This window comes from Pempheris klunzingeri, chromosome 19 (genome assembly GCF_042242105.1).
Source record: "Pempheris klunzingeri isolate RE-2024b chromosome 19, fPemKlu1.hap1, whole genome shotgun sequence".
Taxonomy (NCBI): Eukaryota; Metazoa; Chordata; class Actinopteri; order Acropomatiformes; family Pempheridae; genus Pempheris; species Pempheris klunzingeri.
In genome coordinates this window covers 5,651,712-5,666,699 of record NC_092030.1, presented here as the reverse complement: position 1 = coordinate 5,666,699, position 14,988 = coordinate 5,651,712, and the positions used below count along the sequence as shown (strand labels likewise).

The window sequence follows — 14,988 nt, the reverse complement described above, 5'->3', positions numbered from 1 at the left end:
ATACCTGCGAAGTTAATGACATTCCCATCAGCCTCAGCCCATGTGCTAATTAACGGATGTTGCATGATAGCATGTTAATCTCAGATAGTAAACATGATTAACGTTATACCTGCAAACTATCAGCATATTAGCACTGTCATTGTGAGGAAGTTAATATTGCTAGTGTTGGCATTTAGCTCAAAGCACTGCTGTAGGTAGAGCAATGGAATGTGATTTGTGAACCTAAAAACATTAAAAATGACATTTAAAAAGTGTCTCTTTCTGGAAACACTGTCCTGGTTACTGTGGACAGCAGCCATTAGAAACTACCAGACACTCAGCAGTCCCATTGAAGACAGTTGACAGAGAGGCTTATTCTTAAGGATGGATAGATGAAACTTAGGCTGCCAGCTGGTCATTGCAAAATCTGAGGCTTTCCACTGGGCTTTTTGTGCTGTCTGTCTCTGTGATGGGGAGCAGGTGCTGGGCCAGCAGAGGGGCGCACTGCTGCTGCTTGTTTGGAGAAGACTGAGGTGGATCTCGTCTTTGGAAGTGTCAGTTACAGGGTTTGAAACCATTGACAGGTGAAGTGGGTCAGAAAGCAGTCCCTGGGAGTGAATTGACAGCTTCACCGACTCTAATAAGATATCCCAGTTGGCAGTTTTGATAGCTCTACTCCTGCTCAACAAGCTTCTGGCAAAGAAATAGTCATTTTCTTTTTTCTTGAGGGCTTGTCATTTAATTCACTGGTGTTCCTCATATTCCTCCCATTTCTTAGCAAGCTGCAGCGTCGGACTGCTGTATTTCTCTTTTCTTCAGTGGGCATATTTCTTCTGAAAGACATAAAGCATCTGAAGTGGCCATGTGAGTGGTAAAACTATCACTTGCACATCTGAAGGCCATTGTGTTCGTGGGTGCTGAGATGTCTTACAAGCTCTTCAACCCTCTTCAGGGTCCAACAGCAAATTGTGGTTCCTTTACAAAAAGATCCTGCAGAGGTACATGTTGGATTGAAATAGTCAGAATAACAGATTTCTATGCTGTACTGCTGTTATATGACAGTCCTTGTTATAGTTGTTTGAAATGTGTGTCCACACAGAACATAGTAACCGATGTATTAGATCACTCTGTTATCAGGTTTTAGTTCACTAATCAAATACGTAGCAACAGTCTTCTTGAAATAAACAGAATCGAGCCTATCCATGGCTCTTCTCTTGCAGAATGTAATTTCTCCTCTTTTCTTTTTAAACGTTGTACGCTTGCCCCCCCGAATCCATATCCTTTTACACAGTGCAGAGAACATTGCAAATATACAGGCAAGAGTTGGGCAAACAGTATTGCGAATCAGATTGTTGCTGTATTTACTGCTGGGTTATGGTAGGGATGTAATGTAATGAGTACATGGAAGTGCAAAGCTGACTGTAATAATCATAGATGAATAATATGACCTCAATTTTGCAGAGAACGCCTGAATTATTATAGAGGGTGAATGGATAAGGTGTGGTCATATTAAAATGGATACCATCAAGACAGCACATTGGTCCATTTAGTGGAGTATTAATACTCCAGTAAAGTTTTTATCAAGCTTGAGTACCCCCCCCCATCCCTGCTGGATGATGAAGAGGTGTCTCTTCATCTATGTGCACGCGCGTGCTCTGTACATCCGCTGTGTGCGCGCGCATTATAAAAACCCTTTGGTTCACGTGCAGAAAGAAACCGTGGAGGGGAGGGGAAGAAGTGACTTGTGGGATGCGGCAAGAGACACGGAGGGGGGAGAGTGACTGACACACAGAGTGGAACAACAGCGAGAGGAGCGGGAAAGACAGCAACAAGACAGCCAGAGTTACGCTTCATTTAGCGCCTGACATTCAGGTTTGCGCAAGACAGACAGCGGAAGAAGAAAGTTCAGATCCCACCAGCCAGCGCGTGGGAGTGGGAAGCAGGATCGTGACTGACTGAGGCAAGCTCCACTGTCTGTCTCGTCATGGCAGGTAATTCAGTCTAAGCATTACACACCTAAACACCGCGAAGAGGCCGGTGTTTCTACAGCAAGCTCTCTGCCTCGGCGGCTGCAGGATGATCTTAAACGTGCCGAGTGTCAGTTAAGCTAACGACACTTAGCCAATGCTAACCGTAGCTAGCCAGCAAACTCGAGTGTCATCGCCCACTGGCCTGTCTATGCCGGCTAAAGCTAGCTAGCTAGCCAGCCAGCCAGCCGCCAGCTGCTGCTAGCAAACGGTAGCTGTTTACCATTATCGCCGGCCCGGGACCAGTCTTGCAAGCTAACACTGCCTACCGTGTTAGCCAAACAGTATCTAGCTATCCGCTACTCTAACCTAACGCTAACTTGCCGTAGCTGTAACGGCTGCCTCTCAGACGTGTGCACGGCACTTACAAACCACTGAAGTCATGTAGTCTGCAGTTAATGATGAAACTGGAAGCAAATAGCTACAGATGTAAGTGGCACAGTGCACACATTTCTCATACATGCCATGCCTGGCTTGACGTGCGAGGCTAGCTAACGTTAGCTCAAACTTTGACATTGCCCACATGCATGCTAGTACTTCAGGCCTAATGCAGCCCGAGCAAGCGCTTAGATATTCAGTGCATCTGTTCATTCAAAGGACTGAAAAAGCCAGGCCAGCCTATGATTGGGACATAAATATACTAAAATGTGAAAAATGTCCCCTCAAATAAGAACCAGATAGCCAAGGATTTGTGTAGCTTAACGTAGCATTTCACCTTTCATTCATCAGCTGATTCTTGTGCAGTGAATGTTGAGTGTTGTGCAGAGTTATTAAGAATGATATGCGGTTTTAGCCCCTTGTAGCCGATTGAGATTGATGGCTATGTATTCATTTTGCAAAAATAGGTCAATGCCAACATATTTAGTACATGCATTTGGTCCTTTTGGGTGGGGAAATGACACTGGTGTTTGGGCAGAGGTATTGCACATCCTCCTCCTGCTGAAACATCAAAACACCTGTTTGCTTTGAGCATTTTCTTGTGCCACAAATGCAGGTAATCCGTGAGAGTGCGACAGTTTGCATTTGCCAGAACCTAGCCTGTCCTGGCTTTTTGTTTTAAATCATGATTCATTTCAGGATGCGCCTGAATGATGAAGCCAGGATGACTCATAAATGTCCTTGATTATTCTGCAGAGCTGTTCCATTATGTGTTGACATTGTTATCGCCAAATCAGACCAGTTTTTATTGTGTAATAACAGAGATGGTCACATGTAAAAATATGTGGAATTGACCTAGCTGTACTGTGCAGTGAGCTATGTTGATGGAGAACCTGTTGAGGCGAGAGATGGAGATCTTTATCAAACAAGACAGCTTGTTTTTTCATGTTGATCTATTTTTAACACAGGACTCTGGTGTGAGAGCATTTAATGCTGGTATAGCAGGCCTATGATCTCGACTTTTTTAATTTGACGGATGCATTTATACACTCATTGAAAGTATAGAGATCTTTGACATCCAAGTGGCCTGTATTTCATAACAGCAGAAACAGCTGGCCTCTTAATACGCCTGTACATAACTGGTTTTAAAGGAATCGTGTGTGTAACAGTTCAGGGATATCCATGTCTTGATTTTAGTTTTAGGAGAGAATGAAAGATCTTGTATTATATCCAGTTCTCTTTTGAGGCTAGACTTACAGAAAGCGTGAGGATATGTGCACATGTATGACCACACAAATTCTTGCAGCAGGTTTGCCATCTGATTATAGTTCTGACATCATTTCGATTTTCTTTTGCTGCCCGAGAGTGACAATATGCTGAAACAGAAGCTTTACTTATAGAGGTGCTACTTGTACACTACTTGAATGTATTTGATTGAAAAGTCCAAATACGGTCATTGCACTGCAGTCAATGTCCATCGCGTCACAGTTAAAGTTAAAGTTACAGTTAGAATCTGTGAAACATCTTGAAGTTTGGAATAGAAATAGATGTAGAAAAAGAGCAACCAACATTTAACTTGACTGCTTATTTTCTTTTAAACTCTGCAGGACCTGGAGGTGACATGCAGTGGTGCTTCTCTCAGGTGAAAGGAGCCATTGATGACGATGTCGCTGAAGGTATGAGCTCTGCCAGAAACGGAGTATTTATAAGTGTTAAGCACAGATGGGAAAGGAGAGAAAAAAAATCTTACAGGTATTGTGTAATACACAACAGCTTGCAGTGAGTGAACAGATAGCAGCTCAACATCTTCCTCATCTAGATATAGACACAATTTAGCCATGACGTGGTGTGGCGAGCTGTGATGCTGCACATTTCAACTACGTACTCCTTGCTGCAGAATGATAAAATAATGGCTCCTAACCTTAAATGTGACTGTCAATTGATTTGCTCCCCATGTGTGGTCATCATCTAGATGACTCAAAAGAGAAAGTTCCTTTTTTAGAACTGTGTGTTAAGGTAGTGCTAATACAAACCAAATACTGCTGCTTCACATTAGAAGCTTTCCACTGACAAGCCACAGGACGGCACTCATTGCTACAGGAAGTGCAGTCTTATTTTGTTGCTAAGATTGTTGACTGACTACTAAAACCTTGAGTAGATCAATATAACAACCACAGTGAGCTGGGTAGATGAAGAGCTGTAGACATCATGCATCACGGATTCTGATCACGGTTGCTCAACTTGCAGGGCAGGTGTCCCAACTATAAGGAAATGCAGTAATAGAGCCCTCAGCAGGACAGATGTCTGGTAGTGGTACAGAGATGCTGAATTATATATCTACGAGTGTGATGGCTTATCAGACACTGCACAGTGATTTGTACTCCTTCTAGACAGGATTTCTGCAGTTATCACAGCAGCAGTAATTTCCCCCTCTGTGCTTACACATCACATGTATTTGACTGGATTGTCTTTTACAAATTGTTTTATAATTGTAGAAATTTCTCTCGTTGATGAGGTGAACAAAAGAATGGAAACACCTGTCAATGTAACATAACGTTCATTCAAGAGCACCACAAACTACATCCTATGAACTGACGAAGCTGGTGAATCAACATCTCTCTAAACAGTTGGAACTAAAACCTAACATTATAACATTCATGAAGGTAGGATTTATTGCTGGACTGTTGTTTTAAATTACATTAGTTTAAGTCAAATGTAGGTAATAAATTGGAAACTGAGAATTCCACTGGCATTTTTTTGTGGACCCCTGTATGGTGGTGTCTCTGTGTTCCTAAAGCAGTTGGCTCATTGAAATGAATGAGGAAGCAATGTTCATCTGTTTTATTATTATTATTATCAGAATTATTATCAGAATTATTTTTCTTTTTTCTGCAACAGTGCTTTTGTTGGTCTTTCTGTCAAATTGAGGCTGCTGGCTGTATCCCAAATATTGTGTCCCATGTATTTTAGAATATGAACTTTCTCTTGATTGCATTTTATCAGATATTTCAGGGGAACAGTGAACAGATCTTGAGGCATTGTCGCTCATTAATTTGTATCTTGTGCGTTCTATCCCCAAATGAATGAAAGAAATTCCTATTGGATCATGGTACTCTTTATGTGTAACCTGTTACGAACAATATTGATGGTAGCTCGAATCTGTAGCTAATTTACTGTAAGGCAGAAATGTTTGTGGTGTTCTGTGGCCTTGTATGTTTCAGCCCTTTAGCACATGCCTACAGTGGAGTGACAGAACTATGGTACATTGTACTCAACCTACATTCTTAATATCACTGTTCTTCATTTATGCGGCATCCGCACAAGTATAATGTCTTGCATTAGCCGTTAAGAACTAATGCATTTTAGTAGTCCAGGTAGTTGCTCTTTTTATGCCTGTGATGGGCATTCCTCATTTTATACATTTTATGTGCTAAACAATTGAATTAGTAGGAAAAATGAAATGATAGGCGATGGACAATGTAAAATAATTAGGCACTGCTCTAATAGAAGAGCACTGTGGCCGCTTACTTCTCGTTCAAATGTATTACCCCCCTACTTTGGGCCTCAGGGAGCACGATGCACACAACAAAGACCTCCTACTACAACCTTTTTCAGCTTTGTCTTTCTGCTCCACTGGGCAGCAAAGGGTTAAGTAAGTAACCGTGTGTGTGTGTGTGTGTGTGTGTGTGTGTCAGAGTTTTAGTTTATAAAGCAACATACAGCTGCTGGGGAAATGGTAATGCTCTCTGAGAGAGTGAAAAGGGAAAAACTAGGTTACTGATCATTTTCCGTCTGCTCTACATGCTCTGACATCCTTCTGCATCTCCGGCCTACACGCTCGTCCATCGAGAGCACTCTGATTCCAGGACAGATAATAAATCCAGGCTTAGTTAGGATGAACTGAGTGGTTCCTCATTGTCTTTTCATATCGAGAGAGGTTGGTTCACCTCACCACCCCGATTTATAAATAACATTACTGCAGATGCAAGTTGACACTTACGTCATTTTTGTGTTTTCTTGCAGCGGACATCATATCTACTGTTGAGTTTAACCACACAGGGGAGCTGCTAGCCACAGGAGACAAGGGTGGGCGCGTAGTCATTTTCCAGCAGGAAATAGAGGTACAGCTGCAACTTTCAATCCATTTTGTAAAAGGTCAACACCTGAACTCAATTGCTCAAGTTCCAATGGTTTGTTTCTAGGAACTATGCTGTAAGCAAAAAGTTGAGGAATAAGAGTTAAAACTGATGATATGCTTTACGTCCATGCCAGTTTTATTCCTTAGTAAAAGTAGGTGTCACCTCTTTAAAGCTTGATATGTCTTTTTGGAATGAAACTTATAAATATAAAACAAAACTGATTCCTGGCAGTTGCTGTCTAACGTCTGCTCTCTTCATCTTGTCATGTCTGATGTTTCTCCCGTCTCCTGGCAGAATAAGAATCAGCCTCAGTTCAGGAGCGAATACAATGTTTACAGCACTTTCCAGAGCCATGAGCCCGAGTTCGACTACTTAAAGAGTTTGGAAATAGAGGAAAAGATCAACAAGATTCGCTGGCTTCCTCAGAAAAATGCAGCCCAGTTCCTGTTGTCAACTAACGGTATGTTGGACACTTTGAGTGCGTAACCAGATATTTGTTAAGGGCCATCTGCGGTGACTTCAATTGTAAATGCAAATGAGTGACATTTAACCCATTTTTAACAAAGAAACTAATTATTGCCCTTTTCATGCTTCACAATCAAATGTGAACAAGAACTGGAATTAATATTTAAGAAAACGCTGTTTAGTAATTTCCTCTGCAAGACTGCAAAATTCCTGGGAATTTCTCTGGTTATTGTTTTCAGTTGTACCTCAAACAAAGTATTCAGGCTGTCCTTACCTTTCATATCATGTATGGAGGCATTTACACAGGACAGATGGCACTGCACAAAAAGTTATTATAGTTATTGGTTCTCTGTGTGACAGCAGCTTATGGACGGGTCAAACGGCTTAATAAAATCAGTGGTGAGCGAGAGAAAGAGCTACATAAAGACCTTAAGTGCAATTCAAAGTTATCCAAAATATGTGACCAAGCATATAACAACAATTAATTCGGCAACAGTAGAGTCAAAGATTTTACATCCTGAAAGGTTTCTTTTAACCTCCCTTTTCTAACTCCTCCGTTTGATTCCTCAGAAATGTACCCAGACGAGTGTGCTGTTTTCCTTTGAAAAGAACTGGTGCTGTTGCTATTTGCATTATTTATTTACTTATTATTTATTTTTAACAGATAAGACAATCAAGTTGTGGAAAATCAGTGAACGAGACAAGAGACCAGAGGGCTATAATCTCAAAGAGGAGGACGGACGCTACAAAGACCCCAACACTATCACATCACTGCGGGTCAGTCCTTGAACCAAAGGCAACTTGAGGGGTATTTCAGGAGGTGGGATCGCTGAGCCAGACCAGGGTTTACCAGAACTGAAAATAATCTCTACACGTCCACTTGATACTTGCTATAGTGAGAGAGCAGTGCTGCTTAGTTTAGTAGGTTTGCTTCCTTAGATAGTGCAGACAGCTCAGTTGCTCCACTGATGATTAATGCTGATGAAATGTATGTATAAATTGCCCTGAATACCCACACAGGTGTTCTCTACTCATTATGGCTGATTGCTCTGTTTTAGGTCGAATTTAGGGGCAGCTATGCTGGCAGAGATCATCAAATTATACATCTAAAAGGATCATATATTGTAGCTGCAAGTTTTCCTGCACTAACAGATGTAACAAAACTGACTCATCTAATCTAATAGAAGCAGCTAGATGTTATTCAAACGGTTTGATTACAGGTCTAATCAGCCAATATAACTGAAAACACCCTCTGTGAGGGTAACATAGGTGTTTGGGAGCTTTAACTGTGGGTACATAACTAATAGTTTTGTATGATGTACAAGATATAAATGGCTCTGCCTCTTAACTTGGAAGAGAATTTAATACTCATTATCTTACAAAGGCCTACCGATTTGGCTTCTTTCGTAATGTGAGCAGCAAAGTTGACTGCAGCTCTGCAGCACCTCACCCCCCAAGTCTTCTTCACCACGGATTTAACAGTTCTGTACCACTTTATTGATTGAAAAGAAGAAAGAAATGTGGTCATCACACTCAGTAGATGGACGACTAAACAAGCAGCTGAAAATCATCTTGGTTAAAGAAGGCGTCGGTGCTTCCTATTTAATCTAGCTAATTAAATGCACTGGCTACATGCCCTGGTACTCAAACGCTATAAAGAGCTTTGTGACAAGAGAAATGTGCCACAAAGTGCTTTCAAAAATTCATCCCTGCCTTTATTGTGAGTTTCAAATTACACCCTGTTTGTTCTTACCTCAGGTACCGGTTTTAATACCCATGGACCTAATGGTGGAAGCCAGTCCGCGGAGGGTTTTCGCCAGTGCCCACACCTACCACATCAACTCTATCTCGGTCAACAGTGACAATGAGACATACCTGTCAGCAGATGACCTCCGCATCAACCTTTGGCACCTCGAGATCACTGACCGCAGCTTCAGTATCCTTAAATACACATCGGCGTGTGTGTCTGTGCACCTGCCTAATCATGCAACTCATCTGAATATGAGGTTATATAATGCCAGACTGATCAACACCAGGATCGGCTGTATTGTTTTATACAGCCCTGCATGTTTTCGTCACTTGACAAGAAAATGGCAGGTTTGACGCTCAAAATTAGATGGGGACAAAGAAAAGAATGTAGAGAATCAAAGTAATGCTGTCACACAAGACAAACAAAGGAGTGGGGTAAAAATGATGTCTAGTCTGTCAGGGCATTTCAGTTGCCATTGGTTGTCTTTCATGTCTAACCAATAAATGGGATGAGAAGACTAATTGGTATCCTTGAGGGGTATTTTGTCTCCAGACACCGCTCCATTATCGGTCTGCTGTTTTTGTTTTCTCTCTTTCCCATGCGGATGCTCTGTACAGGCGACATAATCACCCAGTTTGACACTTGCCAAAGCAAATTGCTGCAATTTTCTAAGAGGTGTTTAGGAAATATTATAGTGCTCCAAAAATGCACTGAGAACATTATCATGCATACTTAAACCAGGTCAGACGTCATCCTAATTACTCCACAGGTTTATTTCTCTTAACCCAGTGCTCTTCAGATATTGTTGACATTAAACCGGCCAACATGGAGGAGCTAACGGAGGTGATCACAGCAGCAGAGTTCCATCCTCATCAGTGTAACACCTTCGTCTACAGCAGCAGCAAAGGAACCATCCGTCTGTGTGACATGAGGGTTTCAGCGCTGTGTGACAAGCACTCCAAATGTGAGTACCCACTTTGGTCACTTTTAATCACCATTCCGCTTACTCGACAGGTGGCTTAAAGGCTTGATTCATTAAATTAAGCCCCACAATTGTCATTGACCTACACTTTGTTTTATACTAAACCTCTGGAGAGTAGAAAGGTTTCCCATTTACATTGCCTGCTCACAGCAGGTAGTAGAGGACACATTTGCCCAAGGTCATGATTGTTTATACACTGTTGCCCATAAAGTTGGAATAATTGTTCAATACCCCCAATGTTGTTAAAGCCTGAATACACAGTTTGAAGAGGTTAATTGTGGTTTAAGTTTCACTGTGATATGTTTGGAAGAGTTTGATCAATAAAGTTGAGAAGATATACACTTTATTTATCAAGAATAGATCACATTGTCACAATCATTTCATGAGAAGAGGTAAAAAACATTTTATTCCAACTTTATGGGCAACAGTGTATATGCACATTTTCAGTATTTAGGAATAAAACGACTAGCTTGAAACCAGTAAAATCTGTTTGCAGGTAGATCTGTATGTGGAGGACATCTGTCGGTTCTAACTAGCTAAGATGACACATGTTCCAGATGCATATTGTGTGTCTTTAATGATGCTTCACCACATTAAATACAGTGGTGACATTTACATCAATCATGTTTCATGTTAACTTTATCAAACGTGAGAAGAAAACGATAACAATCAATATTACATTAATATCCAGTTAAGCTGTAGCTACTGAAATGACATGACATCACATGGATGCTGGTTCCCATAGTAACGTGCTCTCTAGAGTTTTTCAGGAGCTCAGCAGTCAGAAAAATGGTGACAGTCAGAGATGCAAAGATTTGACATGGTAAACGGAGCTCAAGTAAATTCTGATCTCATCTCAGATCTCACCGCTGAATCTAACCGTTTTGGCTGCATGAGGAAAGCAGATATTGCATTCACTGTGGCACTACACATCCCCAGCATCATATGTGTGATCTAGCACACGTGAAAACACGACCAGAAACCAGTGGAATCAGACCTGCAGCTTCTGCTCTTTCCCCACATCAACAACAGGCTGACATGTCCCATTAAAATGCCAGCAACCTTTTTGTTTTGTGAATTTATGCTTATCTAGAATTTAAAGGAAATAAAATGACGTGTACATGTATAGCACATTAGGGATGTAGCGACACCAAAAAATGGTTTGATATAACCATGATAAAAAGTCCATAAGATGAAATGAATCACAATATTACATTTCTGATTTCTGTCAGGCAGCCTCTACCACCTTTAACCATAATCTAAGCTATAACCACTGTAAGCTTTATAAGATGACATAAGATTTCTTTTTTCTACAACCGTTGGGTCCTCCTGGTATGATGTAATTGTAGACTCAAGCTCTACACACTGTATACTGTAACGGTTTCAGTGAAGTTGTTAAAAACTTAATCTAGAATCTTGAACACTGTCTGTTTTTGTTCTGCTTCTTAATACATTTGCGTGATGCCGACATAAATCACATGTTTGAAGTGTTTCCATAGACACACCCGACTTCAGCTGAACAATGTCGGCATACAGTTTGAGACAAATTGCTGTCCCTTTTTGCTGTAACTAATGGCGACCAACGTGCGACAGCTGACTGGCAGTAACTGGTCCGCTGACGAAACTTGCACTGCAGCATTTGTGTTGACCCGATGTGCAGGCATGTAATAAGTATTACTGGGGTACATTTCACATTCCCATGATGACATCGAGACATTTTTTTCATCACAATATCACAAAATTCGATAAGTCGTTATATCCCTACTGTATACCCATGTAGTATCGTTTTTTTGGTGGCTCAGGGTGTCATGATGAAACATTTTTTAAGGCATTCTGTGGTCTAAGTTTGTGAACCATCAACTAGACTGCATGAATCTATTATTTGTGACATCAGCATATATGAAAATGTTGAAGTTTCCTTAGAATGTACGTAACACTGGATATTGTTCAGAAACCTGCCTATACAGCAGTCTGACTATTTTTCACCTTACTTCCATTTGCTTTCTTTCTCCCGTCCAGTGTTTGAGGAGCCAGAAGATCCCAGTAATCGCTCCTTCTTCTCTGAGATCATATCTTCAATCTCCGATGTTAAGTTTAGCCACAATGGACGCTACATGATGACCAGAGACTACTTGTCTGTGAAGATTTGGGATCTGAACATGGAAAACAGGCCAGTGGAGACCTATCAGGTGAGACTGGCAATCTGGTGCACAGTAACAATGAGCACCTGGATTAACTCTGTTTGAGGGAGCTGTTGCTGCAGACTCCACAAAGAGAATGATGGAATGATGGTCCCCCATTACTCTGCAACTTTGTCTGTGCTTTAAGAGTCTCCTGTTGGGGATGGTGGAATAGCATCAGCATTTATTTCAGTGCTGCACAGCAAATACTTTTACCACTGATTAAGATTTTTAACTCGAAAAGCATGCATCACACCACTGAAAATGAATCTGAACAAAAATTTACCTCGCTAAATTCAACTGGGCTTGCAAGCTAAACGTTTTCATTGTATGGAAAGGGGATTGCTTTGATTAACCCAGTGTCTGAATGACACTGACATTGTTCAAAAGTCACCCTAATGTATTGTTTCCTTGTCGTCTCAGACTCAAAGTTTACACCAAAACAGTACTTATCGCAGGCCAGTTATTGCATGTAATAATATCTCTACACCTTGTAAATGGAACAATAGATTTCATTTTATTCTTTCAAATGTAACTAAATGGTGAATGAGCATTTAATCTTAGTTGGTGATATTTTGATGTAAACACAATGACAATTCAAGAAAAAAGTGGCCACACCTTTTTTTTTTTAATCATTCCTTGTAATATCAGAAAGTGGCCACTAAGAGGCACCATAAATATGTGGTTTGCTGTGCACTGGCTTTTGCAGAGGAACGTTTGCTCCATTGTGATACCATTTTAAATAATACAAGACGTAGATGGCTTGTGTGTAGCTTTAAGTATGATTGTATCATTTGAAGTAAATCCAGATCTGCAGTGGTAATGAGGATCTGTCACAGGGGATGTGTGAGTCTTGAGAATGCCCGTTCACACCTGCTTTTAATATTACAGGTTCACGAGTATCTTAGGAGCAAGCTGTGCTCGCTCTACGAGAATGACTGCATCTTTGACAAGTTTGAGTGCTGCTGGAATGGCAATGACAGGTGAGTACGTACAGGGACGTAATAAGACTTAGTCTTAACTGATGCACCCGCAAATTAGGCCACTTTGCAAAGATGGACAGGACATTGGTTCAAGATTTACTTTCTCATTTCCTCTCATCAGTGTGGTGATGACCGGCTCATACAACAACTTCTTCCGGATGTTTGACCGTGGCCAAAGGCGGGATGTGACTTTGGAGGCTTCCCGAGAAAACAGCAAACCCATGCAGGTCTTAAAGCCTCGCAAAGTGTGTGCAGGCGGCAAGCGCAAGAAGGATGAAATCAGCGTGGACAGTTTGGACTTCAACAAGAAGATTCTTCACACTGCCTGGCATCCCCAGGACAACATCATTGCAGTGGCGACGACCAACAACCTCTACATATTCCAGGATAAAGTGAACTAACCGCGGAGTGAGCTTATGTGAGATCTGCCGTGACGTCATGTGTACCACCTGCAACCTCATCCAGGGTGATCTGTGGTAACGCCGACAACCAGCATCCCTGTCCGTCACTACTGGGTGACCACACTATGCCACTTTGTTCTAGATGTGGACAGAGGAAGCCTCGCTCTTGCCCATCATCAGCTTGTCTGTGGCAGAGTAACACCCGCCTTGTTGTTTAAGTGATGTTGTGCCAATTATCCCCCCTCTCCCCTTTTTGGTATGTTTGTTTTTTTTTGCCAGCCCACCTGCCCTTTTCTTCCCCTGGGGTGACATGGGTAAACCAGTTTAATTTCCTTAAAATTCTGAATACAGATACACTTATTTTTATAACTTTTCCCCAAATGGCTCTGTGGTAGAAAACAAAAACTCTTTATTTAGTATGTCCCCTTATTGTCCTGTGCCATTCTAGTGTTTATTTTTCTAAGAAATGTTTTTTTTGTGCATACACCTTTTATTAATTCATCTGTTATACTGCCATAGTATTTTTTTTTTTTTTTGAGTCTCTTCACGTCTCCCCTCTTTGATTAAACCATGCATATTCAACAGTCACAAACGTATGCTCACAGTTTTCTTTACACACTCACTGCTCATACTGGACAGCAACACCTCAGCGGTTGCCCGGTTGCCTCCAGGAGTTTGAGAAGTACAGTGTGTTGTCACAGATTGAAAGCCTGGCCCAGAGGGGAGTTGTCTCGCTCGCTGTGCCTCAGGCTCTGGGTGGCCAAATATGTCCACGCTCCAGAAGAGATTTTTTTTTTTTTTTTCTTTCTTTCTTTTGGATTGGCTCTGTGTCTTGACATCTCTTGTGCATTGGTTCCTCTTCCCTCTTTTGTTTGTGTTCAACAATAGTCAGGTATAAGAGATAGCCTATTCAAAGATAATTATTATGATTGTCATATTTATATTAAAAAAAGTCAAAATGTCACAAGATTTGTTCCGTCCTATTTTGTGAGATGAAGCTGGACCTTACACATATCTTTTTGAGTGTTGTCTTCCCATGGTGTACCACAGCTCTGAAGCAGCACTTCACAACAGGGAAAACGCTTGATTTGACACTGGACTCACTTACTGCACCAACTAAAGTACTTGGATGTTTTGTATGACTGAAGCTTAAAAGAAACATTATTTGAGGCATTAAGTCACCTTAAGTATTTGTTGAAACCTCTGCAGATATTATTAATGCTACTGTATGTGATGATACAATAAGCTGCACAAGGGTTTGCAGCAATTGATCTGTCCACAGCGCATTTAAAATGTGGACAGTTCAGACTATATTGATGCCTCTAGTAATGTATAACTACAATTTTAATCTATGACGGTGAAGATAATAAAGGAACTACTTTTTGCATCCTTGTGATTGCCTGATCGTTGATTGGATCTCAACAGTACTGTACTCATTTTACGCAATGTGCTGTCAGTGTTGATGTCTCTCAGGTAACTATGGCAATCTATGATCCACAAGGTTGTACATCAGTTGCTAAATCAGTCCTAGGATGTCCTGGATCAATGTCTACACTATTAACTAACACAGGACCAGCCAACCATTATTGATCAGAGCATCATCATTGTTTTAACTCCTCCTACACGGACACGTTGAGATAACAACAATCACTAGATGCCACATTATTAGGGCCCGAGCACCAAGCGGTGCGAGGACCCTATTGA

At 41.2% G+C, this 14,988-nt stretch overlaps 1 protein-coding gene across 1 annotated transcript; it reads left to right on the top strand.

The window, feature by feature from the left end:
* The first annotated feature begins 1,739 nt into the window (after nucleotides 1–1,739).
* ppp2r2ab (protein phosphatase 2, regulatory subunit B, alpha b) lies at nucleotides 1,740–14,671 on the top strand. Its single transcript, XM_070850506.1, has 10 exons — nucleotides 1,740–1,970; nucleotides 3,992–4,060; nucleotides 6,408–6,505; nucleotides 6,818–6,983; nucleotides 7,653–7,765; nucleotides 8,747–8,924; nucleotides 9,538–9,702; nucleotides 11,740–11,909; nucleotides 12,792–12,883; nucleotides 13,005–14,671. The coding sequence occupies exons 1-10, from the start codon at nucleotides 1,964–1,966 to the stop codon at nucleotides 13,282–13,284; spliced, it is 1,338 nt and encodes a 445-aa protein (XP_070706607.1). The 5' UTR covers nucleotides 1,740–1,963; the 3' UTR covers nucleotides 13,285–14,671.
* Nucleotides 14,672–14,988: the final 317 nt, after the last annotated feature.

Coding starts and splice junctions, on each gene's coding strand:
- ppp2r2ab (XM_070850506.1), top strand. Junction 8,925..9,537: donor GATCACTGACCGCAGCTTCA/GTATCCTTAAAT, acceptor AGTGCTCTTCAG/ATATTGTTGACATTAAACCG. Junction 9,703..11,739: donor GTGTGACAAGCACTCCAAAT/GTGAGTACCCAC, acceptor TCTCCCGTCCAG/TGTTTGAGGAGCCAGAAGAT.